Here is a 19,279-nt window from a genome sequence, read left to right as displayed (position 1 = left end):
GCAACTTCTCGGTACCATTTTCTTCATGCTCTTCTACTTTTTCTGCGGCTTCTTTGCCCATCGACCAGCGAGCGTCTCAAACGTCACGGAGTAACAAGTTCCATCTAATGGCGTCTCGGCGTAACCCGCACGAGATCGCGGTACTCTGCGTCGAATGCGTGTTTTGAACTAATTGACCGGTTGCACCAACACAAACTTTGGTCGGTCATCCTTCTCGCAATCATAGTTACTAGTCTAAACGTTGGTTGTGGATAGAGCAGGAAAATTGAGTAAACACACTTAGCGTTAAGTGACGTTGGTGTAACCGGCCCTAAATAGCTAATGAGCTACGGTCGACTGGCTCGTTTCAAACCTTAACTGCTGTGAGGTAACGTTTCGCACCATTAAGCGAGTAACTAACATATGTGATTTATCTGAGTTCCGAACAGTTCGCAAAAGTTATATCTGACTCAGCAATCGAGATTAATTATCGAGGTTTCACGCGGAATGAGGGGAAGGAATATTTATACAGAGCCTAAGAAATAAGAGATGAATATTAAATATCTTCTAAGTCAACGATCTATGAGATGTAGACCAAAAAATTACGATTTATATGAAAAATAAAGTAAATTGTATAAAAACTTAGATATAGGAAAGTTATGTAAGGCGAACTGTAAGAGAAGTTGGAATCCATTGTGTCAAAATTCCAGGAACTAGAAAACTATCTTAAGAATCCAGGGAGATGCCGCATCAACAACTTAGCGGTCCTTCAATTCCAAATGTTTGGTCACATCCGAGGATAGACAAAGATGCAGGAATTCTCGAGCACCCAAGATTTCCAGGTCCAAAAAAAAAAGAGGAGATTTGGCTCTCCTGAAAATCCAGGGTTTCAGGGATAAAAGGATCTATATGTCACCGAATTGGGATCGAAGGCATCTGTCATGACTTACCCAGAATGCCGAGTCTATAGTTGATGGTGACGACGACGACGCCCCCGTAACTTGCCAGGACGCTGCCGTCGTAAGGATTTCCACTGCTCCATTCGTAGCTCTCGCCATGCACGAACACAATCACAGGATATCTTCTGCTGCCACCGTCCCTCGCGCCGGCTGTAATCAATAAAATTATCCTGTGATCGATCGACAGTCTCGACACCTGATAGTTCACGTCGCGCGGCCTTAAAAGGTCATTTTTCAGTCTTTTAAGGTTCTACGAAGTTTTGACAGTGGGGTAAAGAATTACCATGTCTTGAGGAAATGCAAACTTTACCAGCAATCGAACGGTCAGATGATCGTAAATTATCGCGTAAAAAGTCGCAATTTGCAAATTATTCTACACTTGATAATAGAAAAGCGGAACGTATTTAGAAAATTCAAATGCCCAGGAAAGATTATGTTTCGTTCGCGTCTATTCTTCGACGACTACGAATTAATTGAGCCACCACTTAAAAAAAAAAGGCAAGTGATAAAATATTTCACTTAACAATAAATCCAAATCAGATAAATTTGTAACATTGTTGTAAGTACAAATGTGCTTACGACGCGTAGCACGCGAAGAATCTCGATGCTCATTCGGGTTCTGTGCCTAATGGACAAGCTGTGCGTGTTCGGCGACGTGTCGCCTATCGCTTTTGATGTAATTAAAACAAGCGGCGGCGACGGCAGTGACTCGTACACACGAAAGGGGTGCGTCAATCTGATTTGCCATGGTAATGCCGGAAGGGTGAACACGCGAGGGGTGATCGCTGCGGCCAGACCGAGCGCACCGGTCATAATTCAACAAATCACGCGTCATCATCCTCGCGATAGCGGCCCGCATCACGATCAACCCTGTTGCCTTCTGCATCCTCCGTTCCCTTGCCGAACCCTCGTGAAACGCAACGGCTCTATGACAGGTCTCATCGATCAGTTTATAGCCAGTCCATGTAATGTTTTCAATAAACCTGCAATGATTTCTCTGCTTTCAGCTTTATTTTAATTATTAAAAAAGATATTTTAGCTTTTGTTTTCTTTTTGTTTCAGTAAGGCCGTAATTTGACATTTTACGTATAATTTTATATCTGGCCTTATACCGTTTTTCGATTTGAGGTGTTAAAAGCTGCAGTTCAACAAATATCAAATTAAAGCTTGAAAAAATTAAATTAAGTTCGTAATGTTTTTTCCTTCGAGATTTATTTTCTAGAATTCTTCAAAAGTAATTTACGTTAATAACATAAATTCTCTCTTTGATATTGCGCAAGAAACGAGATTTTTGATATTCGTTTGCACTCTTGATAGTTAATTTGCTAAGAGGATCTTGCAAGAATCAAGTGTCGCGGAAAAAAAAATAGTGTCGCGGAAAATGGACGCAGCGCGACCGATGCGATTAGGTGAGCAAACGGCCGCTTGATTGGCCGGCCGTGCTAATTAAGTGACCGTCCAGAACGATGACGATTCGGCGGCCAAATCAATTAATAGACCGCAACTACGCCGGCTAATTATTATTTTCATTATCGACCTTGTAGCTTCCTCACGTACTTCCTAATTGGTGACTCCACCGATTGCACGAAATACACGTCCCCAGATACATGTTATCCACTAAAAGCTCATTTTATACGGTTGGGAATTCACGGGAGAATTCCGTCACTAATTGTCTGCATGTAACATCGAAAGTGCTTAAACTAGCCAACTTCTTGCTATTCTTTCCCAACTTCTTTAATGCCGTACAAAATATCTTTTTGTATGAAAGAATGTGGCCTTTTTTTATATAAAAACAAAATTAAAGCAAGGTAAAGTTTATTTCGAGGTATTTATAAACATTACTAAGATCTTTTTTAAAACAACAAAAGTTTGTTTTCATGTTACATATATTCAGACGTAACAAGTTGTAATTTACAAATCTTTAAGAGCTCCTCTGGGAGTTTAAAAGTTTGCTAATATTCAGAGGGTCAGGATTCAAGGTTTGGAGAACAAATTTGAAAATTTACGACATTTCTGAATAAAAATTGGAATCCAAGATAAGAAGATCTAACAATAGGAAAGGGAGAATGTGCTTTATCTGGCAAGCGCCAATTTTCGATATCAAATCCGCGAATCTGGAATTCGGGGTATTGAAGGATTTTGCAGCTTTGCGTTTTTCCTAAACAAGGAATAAGAATCTCATTTCACCGTTGCGGAAGGGAGAAAATCGGGATTTCAACTTATCCGCCCTTGTGGCGGCCGCGGTACATTATTTCGGCCGTGAATAAATTTACAAGCGCCCTGTCAATATTTGATGCGATCCACAAACAATTTGCTGGGGCGCCTCTAACGGACTTTACATATTCATAAAGCGGTGCTCCGTAGTTTGATATCGCGGATAGTAAACGAGAACTACCTGCGTTCCCGTTAGATCGCTTTATTTTGCAAACTCGATATTGCATCCGCCTTCTTAGCAACGCTTCCTTTAATCCTTTCGGCTTCCCCTACTGCAAATGCCGCCGACAGGAAAAACATATTGCGCATTCATCACAGAGATCGAAACTTTATCTCTTCTAATCGACTTTACATCATCAAGAGTTAATTTCATCTCTTGTTGCCGTAATATTCGAAAATCCAGAAGCACCAAGAGAACATTTATCGAATCAAAATGTGTGTAGCTTTTATATATTTTTTTTAATTAAGCAAAATGAAATAAATATCGAAATTTTATTGGAGGATTTTCGTTACTGCAATATTTAATATTTTAAATTGAACAGATTTTAAAAATAAAATTTTCATTAAATTCCAATAAATTATTTTTACGTATCAATATAAATACGCGAATATTTAGTGCTCGTTTACTACAAAAATTTAATGAGTTTTACATAACTAGAATTTACTTGAAATTTTATTTTTCTTATATTTGGATATAGTATTTTAAACTGTTTCCTTTTATTTCAATCTCTGGCCTGATTTTCACTTCTCAGACTATATTTCGTTTGTATTTGTTTATTTCGACTATATTTTTAAAATATTACGAACGTAAATACAGACACAGAGAGAAAATAGAGAAAGAAAATACAAAAAGAGAGATACGCAAAACTGAAACTGGTAGGGTTAACGTCAGGATAAATGTACACAATGATGCGCTGCAAGGTCGGGTGCAACTGCAGTGTAGGGCACTTTATCGTGTCGTCCTGCGAGTTACAGTGACACAGGCAGGATTACGGTGTACAGATAAGGATGACGACGGTGCGGTTATCACGGTTGCATTCATTGCTTGTATTCACAGCGGAATCGCCGCGGTAAAAGCTTGCATACAGTCCGGGAGCGACGTGCACATGGATACGCTCGTCTTATTAGAGACGTCCTCACTGTTCTACGTGGCTACTAGGGACAACGACGCTTATCGTCCTCATAAATCTTATCAGTCCCCTTTTCTCCGAATTCCTTTGTAGGATAATTGTTTGCTGCGGGTAAAGAGATCCTGACGAGTGCGTAGGATAGAAAAGTTATTGATTCAATTATTAATTCAAGAAACAAGGTGGATTGAAAGATTTAAAGTTTAAGAAAAAGTAACAACGCTATTTGAAACGAAAATAAATTGGATTCGAAAAATACCAAATAGGTTTTGGATAATAAGAAAATTTTCGAATAGAGATATGTAAATGAGAATTAAATAATGTAGAAATTAAAATCGCGAAAGACTGAGAATTAAATAGAGCATAAATAGGTATTAAAAATAAAAGGATTAAGAAGGTTAATTATCTCGAATTATTTTTATTATCACGAAAACCAAACAAGTACATTTTTTTAAAAAGTCTGTGAAAAGATTTTGTGACGTTAATTGTTCTCTATTAACAAAGTCACATCGTGAACAATTCTCTTCCGAAAAGAATTAAACAGAAAACAGAAGTATAAATATAATGAAATAGAAGATATAAAATTTTCGGCAAGAATTAACAAGTCCACAAGTTCGTAATTTTTTTTTTAAATAAATTTCTCAACATATTAATCATATAAAGCTTAATTTGAATACATACTATTATATTCGAATAAAAATTATTTGTATATAAATATTATATGTATATAAGGAGAAATATAAACAGATACTTTTGTAAAAAGTTCTTTAATTGCAAGTAAATAGTAAGTTCAAGTTGCGAAAGATTGAAAATTTTACAACCTGTGAGTTTAAGAGCCAAGTCTCCTCGATTCAAAAATTTTTAAATTTAATGATCACGCAGTGTATCGAACTCGTTCCGACACTGCTACGCGAGGTCCTTCATGCTAAATTCTCTTCGATATCGGCTTAACCATCTCCTTGATTCTGTCGATGTAGATCCTATCATTTTTCGAATTGATGCACTTCGGAACGTACAAATATGGATTTTAAATCGACGAGAAAAAAAAAATTGACATTTCTCGCCGCTTCTGCATCTCATTTTTTTATGCATCTCCGCGTTGGGACTACCAATTTTTTGCGAACCCGGTTGGAATATCGAGAGCGTTACATCATAAAAATGTCGTTAAAAGTTTTTTATTGCGTCATTATTTTCTTTAATCGAAAAATTCGAGGTGGAAAATTTCAGAAAAAAGAGAATCGGTAGCACTGGACGATGACATGGTCGCAGAAGGCTCGTCATTATTTTTATGCTTGACGCTACCGCATCTCTTGACATAATTAAAAAACTCATATAGAAAAAAAATTTCTCAAGTACAGTTTTTTTTTTTTAGGGGAGGAGGTTTATTTACTCTTCTCCGTAAACTTGGAGTTTTACGTATATTTGATTCGTACTCTTTCGCAGTCTCTTATATACATAAATTCGTCACTCTCCAACATTTCTTTGGCAGAAAGACGTCGTGATATTTAAATAATAATGAAACGAATGTGATATTCCGTTCAACGCGTTAACTACATGTTCGGGCATAAAGTCCGACATGGGAATTGGTTCTCTTATCGGGCGGACGATCTTAAATTGCTTTACATATACCTACGTTTTAGCCACCTCTTACGCCTGTGAAAGGGTGTGCAGATCTCCATTTGCGGAATCTGTCTCAAGGATATTCTGGGAAGGAAACAGGGCGGGAGAATGGAAGAACTAGGGAATCATTTAAGATTTTCGTGCTTTTCGGATTTTCAACCTCCATCCTCTTACCCTGCGAGCACCGATAAGAGGCGCATAAATGAGTTCCGCCATCGATCGAGATTTGCGCGTCGTAAAATTTTCGCTTCTAGATATGTAAAAAACACTGCGGGCGCTTTTTTTTTTTTTCGTTCATTTCGGTTCTCATGTAATCGGCTGCATTATGTGCGCCCTCGTCCTCGAACAGTTGGCGGATAATTTCGGTCGAGCAGCCCGAGGGAAGTTTCGCCATTATCTCGGAACGAGATTTTTCGAGCGCAACTGTCGAGATTTGTGTTTAAATAGTTATGGAGTAGAATGGAGCGTGCTCTTCGACGGAAAAACAACAAAAAATCAAAGAAGTTAAATATAATTTCTCTTATTCTCATACAAAGTAGACTTTGTGAAAGAAATTTTTGTAAATTTAAATTTGAGAGCATCAAACGCTTCAAGAAATTTCACGATCAAGATGAAATTTCAGAAAAATTTCTTTACGCCGTTAAAATCTGATTTAAAAATCTCTTCATTGCGATATTTATGCGATGAATTAAAATAGTTATTTCTTATTATTAGAAATTAATTCAAGTTCTCATTGTCTATGTTTATCCTCATTTTCTAATATTCTAGTACATCCTGAATTTTAGTTAAAAATCTCAATCTTTTTTTTTCGAGAACAATTGAGAAAAACTTCAGGCTTTAGAGATGAATACAAGGAAATATTTTCTGGCGCAGACGGAATCAGGAGATGCGGCAACAGTTGCCAGAGGGAACAATCGATAGTCGGAGACAACTGTGATATGACGTGACGAGCTCAGAGCAGTCCGTAAATTTTCCAGGCAAATGGAGTAATGCTAGAACTGTCTCGTTTCCTTCCCCATCAAATTTAGACATTTTATTATCAAGGAAGAAATTTTTTGACACATTTCGAATAGCAAAGGAGCTTATCGAATCGATTCGATGCGGATGCCAATTTAAAAGTAAAATAAAAATTGAAATAAAAATGAGAAATTGCTTGATAAGTACCTTGAGCTGTTCCACGTAACAATCTTCTTTATTCACGATTCGCAAAAGCTTTCGTTATTAATGATATTTCGTTAATTAGAATCGGCAATATTAAAATCCCATTTTAATTTTAATTAAAAACCTTTTCAATGCCCTGGGCTAAGAGAGACTTTAGTTTACTTCATCGTTAGACGACAATTCCACTGTAAATTTTTTTTAAATTATTGTCACATTCTCTTGGTATTATAAATTTAGGTAACAAGATGCAGGAAATAACAGTTCATATAATTAAATAATAAAAAATTGGTTAAAGACCGCATCGTCTCCTCTCTGCGAAAGGAACAAAAGATAATACAAAGAGTTTCGCGTTTCTCGAATGGGGAAACAAAATGGAAAGGCAAATAAAACGACCGAAAGTAAATAAATAATATTATATTTATTATACAATATAACAAAAACATTTATTGCCAATATTAATTCTCTCGATCTTGATAGAGAAATGTTTTAATTTGCAAGTGAATGTAATAGAAAAGATTCCACAGTGTGTTTAACGATATTTCAAGTCCTGCCTTCTCCATCGAGAATTTTTTGCGCGGCGATTTTTTAATACCCCATGTCTCGGGAGCGTCGGATTCGCGTCGGCGACAAATCTCGATCGGGGGAGGGGGAGCACCAACAAAGCGTCGCGATTTTGCTGACAGTGTCTGTCCGCGACGATGGCACTTGATAGATGATAACAACCGGTTCGCCTCTCGCCTACCGGAAGCCATTCACGGCGGCACAGCTGGATGAGGGGACGGTAAACAGCCGTGACGCACGCGGTTTTGGAACGCGAACACGGAAAAATGAAGGGGAGCGAAAAAAAAAAGGGAAAATAATTAATGAGAGCGAAGCTATTGTCGTGTATCGCCCTGCCTGATGATGGATCGCGATGGGGTTATCGGCGCGAGCTCTCATCGCCTGTCCGCTCGATGATGACACGTTTATAAAGCGGATTTTCCGCATGCCGACATTGCATGCTTGATGTTAAAAAGACCATCCACGGTTTATCAAAAATATTGTTTATTTGAAAATAAAGTTTATTTTTATAAATTATTAGTTGGGACATTATTAATAGCGTGTAAATAATATATTGTTTATTTGCTGCAGCAACGAGATAATTAGTGAAACATATTTATATACGTTAAAGAAATGGAAATTCTATACACGTATACTAGGCGAAGAACTAACGGTACTTTTACTTTTTTACAATTAGCATATTATTAGATTGCATTTAAAAATAATAGTATGAATATTTAATAATTTAAAATGTTAAGAAATTGAAAAGTTTTCTGAATTGGGTACATCTAATAGGTAAAAATATTATTAGTAACGTAGCAAATTAATATTATTTAAAATCTAGAGATCTAGAAATATTATTTACACTCAAAGTAGTATAGTATGTATATACAAAAGTTTCTTACATGTAAACAATATTTGTAAATTTAATAAACTTAATAAAGAATTTAAAACGTTGATAATTTATTGAATTCCAAAAAGATATGATTGCCCAATTGGAGAAAACATCAATTTCAGATTTAATTAAAACAAAGATTTAATTAAAAAATAAAATTGGATTTCTAATTAAATTTAAAATGAAAGTTAATTTTCTTTTTACTTTCCTTTTTACTAAAATCTTTTAATTATAATAGCTCGCAAGCTCTCTAATCAACCCTTATTAAATTTTTCTTAATTTTAGTAGTTTGATAGAAAAATAGCATCTTAAAAAAATATATAACTAATAATTAACAAGAAAATACGTAATACAGGAAGGAGTATATTTGTTTTTGCAGTAATTTGTTTCGTATAATGCCGCTTTCTCGACGTACCGTTAATTTTGTGCAAGTAGAACAAGATTCGCACATGACTAGTTCGCATAACATACACTTTTGATTGCCTCTTTGTTAATTTTTTGTTAATTAATATTTACCACATTAAAATTTATGTTTCAAAATGTACTTTAAGTTTTCAAAACAAATTAAATATTTATATATATATATATATATTCATACCATACACAGTTAATTCTTGTACACTTATTTTATTTTCTGATTGTTAAAATTATACTAGGCATATTATTTTTTGTTTTGCTAGTTAAAACAGAGTACGCCAGTTTATACAATTTTTAAAATATTACAGAGGAAAAAGAAATTATATTTGTATATTATAATTTTTAAAATTTGATTCAATTTTATTATATTTAGCGTTACATTTATTACGTCTATCATTTTAGTGGTATATTAAGCTACATTGGTATATCATTTTAGAGTTTGCAATTTGACAGAAAGAGGTACTTTGTTCAATGTGACCTGAAGAGGGTGCCTAAAATATTACCGGCGCTATCGCCCGCCATTTAAAAGGAGCATGCCGAAGTAATGAGTGGCGCTCGGCGATCTCATTATAAAATACGTGGCTGAAGCAGATGTTAGATAAATTTCTAATTTACTTATATTAACTTTACTGCGTCAAGCGTGACCCGTTTTAATGGATTAATGTAAAGCGACTATAGCGTCATGTTCATCCGACCATTCTAGCAGCCATGATAATCCAAGACGCCCATGGCAACGGCCAGATAAGGATAAAACTTCATGCCTGAGTCCATTCTCTAGGACTTAAGAGAACGTAGATAATTTTTAAGAAGATTTTCGATAATTGGTCATTTGCAGTCTTCAATATTTTAAACTGCTTCTTGAATAATTTATTTCTAAATATATTTTCTTGACCTATTTTATGAACAATTTTATATACGTAACGTTTTATTTAAGTATTTATTCTCATTATACGATAATCAGTATGCTAATTTATTTTTCCTATTATATATTTTAATGTTAATTAATTAATAATTTTATTTGTTTGGTTTTTAATCGTAACACATAATAAAAGCTGTAAATGTTGATAACAGAAAAAAAGATTACCTTTGCGATGCCGTATTTCTCTATGTAATATTGAATATTTATTAACAAAGGAATTAAAGCTGACTTTGATTTTATATTCTCTCTCCTGGCTGAAGATCCTAGTGCCTTTTGAATTCTCACAGGATCCCGCGGAATCCCTTCTTTCTACTATCGCTTTCTATTGCTCTCTGCTGCTCTCGGAATGAGTTCAGCATCCCGGATGGTCCATACGTATAAAATTGATGGGAAAAAATTCCATCAGGGAGAAATATTTTACTGCTATTGCTTTTTTGAATATCCGATCTAGCTTCGGGAAGATATGGTGACCATAAATTCCACCGTAGATAAAAGACCACACTCTCTTCTCCCCGCTGTCGCATCAATATCGGAAATTACATTTCTATAGTTGATGAGTTTTTAGACTCTTAATTACCAATTAACTGTGCGAAATGTTTATTGAAATCCCACGCTCTCGTTTATCTTGTGCCAGGTGGTTTTTATTGAAATTAATTTGGCTTACGCGAATAAACATATAGGGAAAATATTTGAGAAAATATTAATAAATATGGAAATACAATTGAAGCGACAAATGTTAAATAATTTTACTACTAAGCCATTTAAAAATATATTTTAACTTTACCATTTAAAAATATATACGCATTGAAATCATCGGAAAACAATTTTTGAAAACATCTCTTATGGATGTATGTTACAGATGTTAATTTTAAAATATATTTATTTTGAAATACTTGAAAGCGTAATAAAATATCGAATGAAAATATTAAACTATTTTGAAAAAGATCTTTTTGATTTGAAATATAAATACAGATTTATTTGAAATGCATAATATAATTGGATTGAAATTATTTATGGATTTTGTTGCGAAGTCACGGTTGATATAACTGCAACGTAATTAATTTCGCGAGTATACGATAAGCATCATGCGACGTTAACACGTTGAGTGCGCTAGTCGAGTGTGATATTTCAGCAGCAGATGCAATCGTGGCACCACGAAAGCCGCCATCATAGCTTATGTCGTCCTTGGTCTCTTATTCTCGTAAGACGCTTGCAAGGCTGATGGGGTTCGTGTCAAAGGTGACGGGGTAGAATTTTGGATGAAGAAACGTCAATATTTAATGCCTTTCCCTCGAGGATTCAACGAGTGTCAAAAGTAGTCGGGAAACCGAAGAGCAAAGGCTCTAAAAGGAAGTACCGAATGTCAGAAGTTGAATACGTGCTAGATGTAGACGTGAGAATTGAAGAAAACTGAAGTTTAGGAAATAAAAGAATGGGGAGAGTGTTGCAGATTTGATGCAAAGATCGAAAATTTGAATAAATACGCTGCAGGTGTTCACAAAGAGCCAAACACACAAAGGTCGCGCATTAGATAACACGAGATATTTCAAGATTATTGGAACACCAAAAATCTATAGATCCAGGCGTCCGCGAAGCGTTGAAGAGTTTTAAGAGGTTCAAGGAGAATTTCAAGTTTAATTTAATATGTTTACTTAATCGTGATAAAGTTTTTAGGACGAGCCAGAATTCTATCGTGTTCGAAGGTCGAGTGCGCCGAAGATCTGCACTTTAAAAGGAATCGATAGAACAAGGTACAGCAAGATGCGAGGAATTAAGGATAAAGATCCGGGGGACTTTAGAAGTGGAAGATGGTTTGCGCGCGCGGTACAACGATGATGATAGGTTCCCGTTTGCGCCTGGCAGGGCTGTAAATCACGGCCGGGGCGCGAAAAATCGCTCTAATTTATGGTCAAGTCAGCGACGGGTTCCCTTCTTTCGTGCATAAGGCCTTTCTTTCGGCCCGGGTAGGTCCGCAGCAGTCGGCAGCAGGCGCCCCGATAAATCGATCAACGGCCCCCGATAAAATTCTCAGGGCGTCTCTATAAATCTCTGGCTAGTCGATATTGCTGGAACATCGTAGCCACCCAAATGGATCGACTTACGTCGCCTTCATGCATGTACAACGTCTCCGGGCAGTGTGGCGGTATGAAAATCCAAGCCCTTTTCGCGGGATCAACCGTGAAGAAAAATACAGATATGTAAATTTTCTCGTTATCCCCCGATAAAGTCTTTATGTCTACATCGTATCTTTTTCCCCCCTCTTTATTTCTGCACTATTATACGTTTCCATGCAATTTTTCTTTGATATAATTTTATCCCAATAAAATCAGAATAAAACGAAAGATCCGAAGGGAATCTGAATTTGATTCTGTGCTTATCATTATGGCGGGATAATAAGAGGAGTACGAGAGAGGGAGAAATTATCGGGGGAGTTTCGAGGGTTTGTCTAAAAAAAAAAAAAAAAAAAAAAAATTCCAATAAGATCGGATTTGTGTTGAGCGAAAGAATGCCCAAGGTAGGTAGGAATGTAAATTAACGCTTTAAAAGCGGCTCCTTGACGCGAAACAATATTCCCGGCACTTGTGGAAGGTAGCGTAAGGGGTTATTATGCCCCCGGCTCTTTGTCTTCTCGCGGAAGACGGAGTTTAACTGGAATCTCCCGATGTGGATGAAAAAAAAATACACACCTATCACGCTGGATATCGGGGCACCTCAGGTTATCACCCTTAATATCTCGCTCCGCTTTAATCCGGATCCACTCCGCTCCGAGTTCCTCCCCTCGAATTTTTGACGGAATTTATCTGAACTTATCGCGGGGTTTCGCAGGGGGATACTCAATTGATCAATCATGCATAAAGACTTTATACAATCGGTTATAATGATAACGCTATTATTTTACCGTCATATTTCAATATCAAAGCAACTGATATACAAAGAGTACTGTTTTTATGTTGTTTTCTGTAATAAGTTAAAGAAGTATTATATACCGATATCGAAAATTAGAATTAAACCGCCGCGGCTCGTCCGAAATGATCGCGACAAGCTGTTGAAAACGGCTTTTTAATTTCTTCTTGGAACTGCTAAGCTAAACGACAATTTATCCGCAAGGAGAAGCTGGAATGCTTTTAGGGCAGCGCGCAAATGCGTTAACTTACTTTATCCGTCGCACGACGCGAGGACGGTTGTGGGTGATCTTTTTCACGGTGGGGACAGAGGGAAACAAGAAGTCTGGCTAGCTCGGCCGGGCGGACATTTGGCAAGGAGAAGCAGGCCCTGACGCGCATGCAGTACATCATGGCTCTCTCCGGCGCGGCGGCGGCGGCGGCGGCGGCGGCAGTGGAACGATATTTATGTATCGCGTATAGGAAGGACGCAGTGCCGCGGCCTCGCTCGGTCGCTCGCTGGTATAAAATGTATTGTTTTCGGATATTCTCCGCTTCATTCCCTTTTGTTTCGCGTCCCTCGCAAGCTCGATGGCTGCCAGCAGAATACGCGGGTACGTGCCCGAAGACCACGCTCGGCGAATCTCCGTCCTCGCGGGAAGAAGCACGCGAATAATCCCGGGGAGTTTATGCGCGAGATAAATGCAAAGGCGCAGATTATGAACCCCCTGGAAATCGAGAGCCACCTGCATGCAAATAAAACTGCGCATTCAGGGATGATGGGAGACCGGCGAGTCGTTGTTTTCGAAGCAGGAACGTTTGAGATAACAGGGAAGGTAATTAAAAAAAAATAAAGGAGTAATGTGAGGAGGATTCTCTGCGATTCGGGAAATCGTGAACGGAAAGGTTAAATCTCTTTCGAAGATGTAAGAATTTTAATGAAAATAGCAAATTACAGGATTAAAAACAAGCAAAGGTTTTAAGTGGATCGAAATTCTACAATTTAAGAACATTTAGGAAGAATTCCGGTAGAATCTCGGAGAGACGAAAGTCTTGGGATCCTGCAGTTGGCCGAGTCTGCCAAAAAATCTCTCGTCCCTCGGAGGTTCCTTACCGCGGAAGCGTTAATAATTCCCGCGGACGGATTCGATTTTTCTGTCGATCGGTTAAAATAAAATGGACGAAAAAAAAAAAAAGGGGGGCTCTCTCGCCACTTGCGTTTCGAAACCGGGTGGATTGGCTGTAAACGCGATAACGACGAGCGCCGGAACGCCGGCGGAATAAGAGGCCGCAGTTTCAGAGCGGCGTGAAAAATCGCCGGAGCCGTTCGTTATCGCGGCACGGCCGGTGATCTCGCGACTTTTTGATAAATGAATCGCCGAGGGCCCGGGGCGGATATTAATTGGCCGATGCGCGCGTGCATTTTCTCCGTTTCTCCGTTTCTGCGTTGCAGTCGAGGTGTATCGCGGCTGTTCCTCGCCGCGAATTTATTACCTCAATCAGTTCCGTTTACATTACGCGATCCATTTCAATTGATTCGCTGTCGGGAAACGGTGGGGGGGGGGGGAGGGGGGAAAAAAGCGAGGGGATTTATTCCCGCGAACTTTCGATAAAAACAATAATTCCGCGGCGAGCGCCATTTTCCGGGGAAACAACAATGCAGCAATATCGCGCGTCGACCGCTAGTCCGGCGAAAACTTTGTTCCATTTATCCAGGTTAATACCAACAGTCACCACAGACAGGTCCATTAATACACGGCCGCATTATCAAAAGATGAAAATGGCGGTCGCGCGATCGATGCGCGATCAATATTTACGCGGAAGTAACGCGCCTCGATAAAAACGCTGGTTACCGTTTACTAAATTGTTGAATTTGCTTGCCAACTATTTTCAAATAACATAAAATATTTTATTCGTTTTGAAATGCTCTATGCATGTTGTAATCGAACGATCTCATGTTTATAAAGTAAAGCTGCGTTAAAAAATCAAATTTGATTTATTTATATTTGTAGAATAAAAAATAATTAAATTGAAGGGAAGCCTTTAATTCCAGAAAATATAACAGATAAATAAAAAATACAAAAAATATATTGAACTATTAAACAAAACTTTAGGGAATCCTGAAGAAATGTAAAGCTTAAGATATTTTAATTTAAGATCTTTTTACGTGTAAGAATTCGTGTGATTTTCTTAATATAAATTTTTTTCTTTAAATAATACTAAAATTCAATTAGATAATAAAAAAGAATATTAAGTTTCATTATACAGGAGAACATGAATGGGTGCTAGAAGGATTCTACCAATTGAAAGAATGCAAAGAAATAATCGAGTGCCCTCTGACTGAAAAAAAAAAAAATATAAAGGAATGTAAAGTTTCCGCTAATTAAAGTCAGTATAGACAAGTCAATCGGTCTGTAACGCAGCAACCAATTCCTTCCATAATCGAGAAATAACAAGGAAAACGTCAACAGCCTGCATTTGTCACTTCGCTTGTGTACTGCAAACTGCATTGTGTTCCACGTCTGCAAGTTGCGGTATGTGTTTCTGCTTCACGGTATAGAATTTACGGGGGCTTTGTGTACGGTAGCAGATTTTTCTCGCCCGTGCGGTACAATTGTTGATTGTTGAGCCCGGGGTCGGCGCCATGCTCACGTATTGCGGTACGCCGCTGCGGTCTTAATTGGGGAGCCGTTGTACCCCAGCGCGGGATTAACCTTCCTTCTAGGTCACAGTCGATCGATTTCAGATCGCGCCGCCGGCGCAATATATCTCTCGCTCACACGATACCTCGACGTGTCACAGTCACGTTCCTCGCATGCCTGCGTACGTGTATCCCCGTTGTCGTATAGATAAGTAGACAAGCAGTGCTCCGTGTTCCAGAATTACCTCCTTCCAAGAGTGTACATAGGCTTTAGGTGGTTTTTCCCCCACCACACCGGGAAAAGACAAATCCCGCCAAATGAGTTTGATTCGGTGTAGAGATTGATAGAGGCGGTTGCATTATTTGGATAGAATTGATTCTAGAATTTTTAGTACTCATGGAGATTCATGGACATGTTTATTTATAATCGGATGTCTAACGAGTTTAGGGTACTGCGTGATGCTGAACTTGGCGTGGTTCCCACACTAAGATCTAAGACTTAAGTTGAGAGTTGAACTAGTTGTATCGTAGTTCATGGTGTTCCTGACAGTCTACAGTGAGTTGCGATACCAGTATTGCAAACCAAGGTACAGTTACGTATTGCTATAGAAAGGAGCTTAGATGCAATTTGGAGGCACGTACCCTAATATTAACTTGTGATCAGGAATTAATTTATATATCTATATATACAAGAAGTTACTTGAATCTTTAAATCTACGAGTGCAACAGTTACATTATTACAATTACAAACGCAAGTGGAGTGAGAAATTTCTCGCAACTAGAATTCTTGCGGATATAAAAGGGATCTGTTCAGGAATACGGGAATTGCGAAGTTCCATTTTGTGGACGTGCTGGTTCACGTCAGCTGCGAACGAAACGAGAAGACCACTGGGAGAGAAAGAGAGAAGACGGCTTCGTCAGCCGGAAACCAGTCACCGGTCTGTCCGCGGCAGAAGTCGTTTAAAGTACGTTTCTACGTTCGGCAGAGATCGAAAGATGCGGAGTGCAATTACATAGCTCCGTTCTCCGAAGCAACTGCGTACTTTATACCCTCGTTCAGGTTCAATGTGCGCCCGCAGATGCGGCAATAGTAAAAGTTAATGTTTTGTGTACACGAACACGTAGGGTCCGGATTAGCCCGACCGGCAAATTCGTCGTTAACCGAATGCTTCCATTAGGTAGATTAATTTATAAGGATTGAAACGAGCGTGATAAGAAGAACTAATTAGACATTAAACTCACTCTCAAAAATCTCTCTTCCCCCGTTGTAAAAAATAAATTCCCTTATCGTGAAGTTATCAAGATTGTAGCTGCCTAGCGGCACCTTTATGTCCCCCATATCTTTTTCTCTTCAAGTCGGCGAAAGGTAAATTGATTATGTTCATAAAGTTAGCATTAGCCGGCGTGCACGAGTTCCATGAGCGCAGCTAACATAACAGATTCGCGCAGTATATCGTCGGCAAGTTGACGTCATCCCTCGCGCTACATAATCGTGCATAATAATTATGACGTCATCAATTAGAGAGCCGCCAGTGACGTTAATGCGCGCTCGTACGACCGCGACAGATCCCTCTTGCACATACCATGCCGCCGGTGGCCGGTGGCGAGAGTGTCCTTCTGGCCGAAATCGCAGGTATTCCAATCGCGGAACCGCTTCATTCATTACGGAGGCAAATCGACATTTTGCTCTCGAGCCATTACCGGGCCCACGGTGGACCGGCAAAATCGCGCGTTAATTGCGCGATCCTACAAATTGTCCTTAAATTTGCCGCGTTTCTATCGCCGCCCGTTTCGAACGTGTGTATAATAAGTGCGTGTTACGAACACCGCACCGCATCGACCGTTCGATCTAAATTAACCAGTCGCGTCATTCATATTCTTCATTTAGCGCTAACCGCGCGCACACAATGTTCCCTGGTTTGTGTATAAACGTTGCGCGGGTTCAGTCATTTTGAATTGAACGTTGAATTGTTTTACTATCGAGCTATTAGCAGGAATGGCTTTCAAAACAATCTCTCCGTTGCAATCGCATTTTTCAAGGCGGGTAATGGACCGGTGTGCCGATCAAATCCCGTTAGTTAAAAGAGAAGGTCTCCAGATATTGATGGCGGTAGGAAAGAGGATGCAAATTGATGCCAGACGGGCTGACATAATGAAGTGAGGAACCTAACGATTACACAAAGACAGTGTGGGAGGACGTGAATGTACGAGCGCGTGAAAGTCGAGCCGGAACTAATGGCGGGCGGAAGCTAAGACGATGGAGTATTCCTTATGCCGCTCTCGATCCTGCTTCAGGATCTACCGGTGACAACAGTCTCGGTAACAGCTTTCCTGTACTTCGTCCTTCCCTCGTTCGAAGGAATTATCACTCCCCATTGCGACACCCACACACACACACACACAGACGGCGCGCGAGCGGATGCATCCGTGCGACGCAACCGCACCGAAGGGTGTGGGTGCGCGCCCACCCTCCCCCAGCCTCACCCTCGTCGGTATCGACCGTATATTTAGCACGGTGTCGGTACTTTGTCCGACCGAATGAATGGTTGTACCGCCGGCGGAGAGCCGGATGGCGTTCGTACCTACTGGTATCAGTAGCAATAAAGGCGATACGGAGGTGTCGACAGCACTGCGGCTGACTAGATATCTCGGTAAGACGTGTGGGAATTGTTATTGCTGACGTGGAAGCCGCTGCGGCAATGCGAGCTAACGTTAATTCAATCCTTCTTGTCCCCGCGCGGGGAGATTCGTAGACGTCTCGGATATTGTTAAAGTCTGATTTTTGCTAATCCTTGATGTCGCAGAGCCCCCTACAAATCAAGCGAATCAAGTGGGGTGTTTGTTACTGCTGACGTGAAACTTGTTGTGATTGGCATTGATTAGCGTCTTCGTTTGTCCCGTTTCTCCCCTACGGAAGGTACTCGAAGTGTCTCAGATTCAAAAATCCTGTTTTGTTGATCGCCGAGATTAACGAGGTTTCTGTTAATCAGTGAGATGTTTGGAATTCGTTGCCGCTGACGCACAGTCACTTAGGGCACATCTAGTTAGCGCTAATGAAATTTTTCTTTCCCCCATTACGAGGGAGAATCTGAAGAATCTTAAGTCTCCCTTCGCTGAACTTTAAGATTAAAGATCTTTCACTTTACGATTTGTACGTTCTATAACACGCCTTTCTGAACATAAAATTGTGCTCGCTTCCGCTGAAAATGTATTCAAAGTTTTGCTCGATGGTGTATACTTCTGGAATTGATTTCGTCTGAGTTCGCGAAAATAAATTACACCGAAATCGGCCAAACTTTCCAAGATCGATCATCGCTTGTACGAAGTTAATAAATTGAGTTCGCGGAAAGGCCGATCGATCAAAGATTACGCCAACGCGGGGAAAATACTCAGATAAAGAAAAAAATGTATTTCATGGCGCCATGGCGTTGAAAACGGCATTGAAATGAGGTGCAGCCGAATTGAATATGTATAGTCCGTTGAACTCTCTTTCTTTTCGCTGAAACTTTCCTCCGTTCATTTCGTTTTGCAAAAGTTATTGTCTATATGACATACTTTTTGATGCGTTAAAAAACCGTTTATATGATATTGATGGGCGCTTTTGCGTGTTATTCTCTATGACAGAAAGAGACTTGTATTTAATTTGAAAATTAATAGAGACTCCTTTTTGGTGACACGCGCCGATAACTTCGGTGGCCGCTTTAAAAATAATTGTCCACGCTCGCCGTGGTCCAGTGTGCTCTGTGTGGCACTCCGGAACTCCGTTTCGCACTGGTAAACCGAAAGTGTTTATTAATGGAAACCGTTGGACCATACAAGCGTTGTTTTTTCCATTAATTAAGACCGCGTTCTGATATCGAACCGCACCAAGGGTTCTCAACGAGAGTGGAGAGATATATATGGCCCTTTAAAAACCGAGCCATGT

At 39.2% G+C, this 19,279-nt stretch overlaps 1 protein-coding gene across 1 annotated transcript in view; it reads right to left on the bottom strand.

The window, feature by feature from the left end:
* The window catches only part of LOC105833649 (neuroligin-4, X-linked), a 133,807-nt gene that overhangs the window by 18,913 nt on the left and 95,615 nt on the right, over positions 1–19,279 (bottom strand). The window contains exon 2 of the mRNA XM_028192481.2: positions 930–1,088. Within this exon, the coding sequence (XP_028048282.2) occupies positions 930–1,088 (159 nt within the window). The remainder of the gene's footprint in view (positions 1–929; positions 1,089–19,279) is intronic.

The sequence above is a fragment of the Monomorium pharaonis genome, chromosome 5 (assembly GCF_013373865.1).
Source record: "Monomorium pharaonis isolate MP-MQ-018 chromosome 5, ASM1337386v2, whole genome shotgun sequence".
NCBI lineage: Eukaryota > Metazoa > Arthropoda > Insecta > Hymenoptera > Formicidae > Monomorium > Monomorium pharaonis.
The sequence above is the reverse complement of the archived record's forward strand: the minus strand, read 5'-3'. Positions and strand labels throughout refer to the sequence as shown.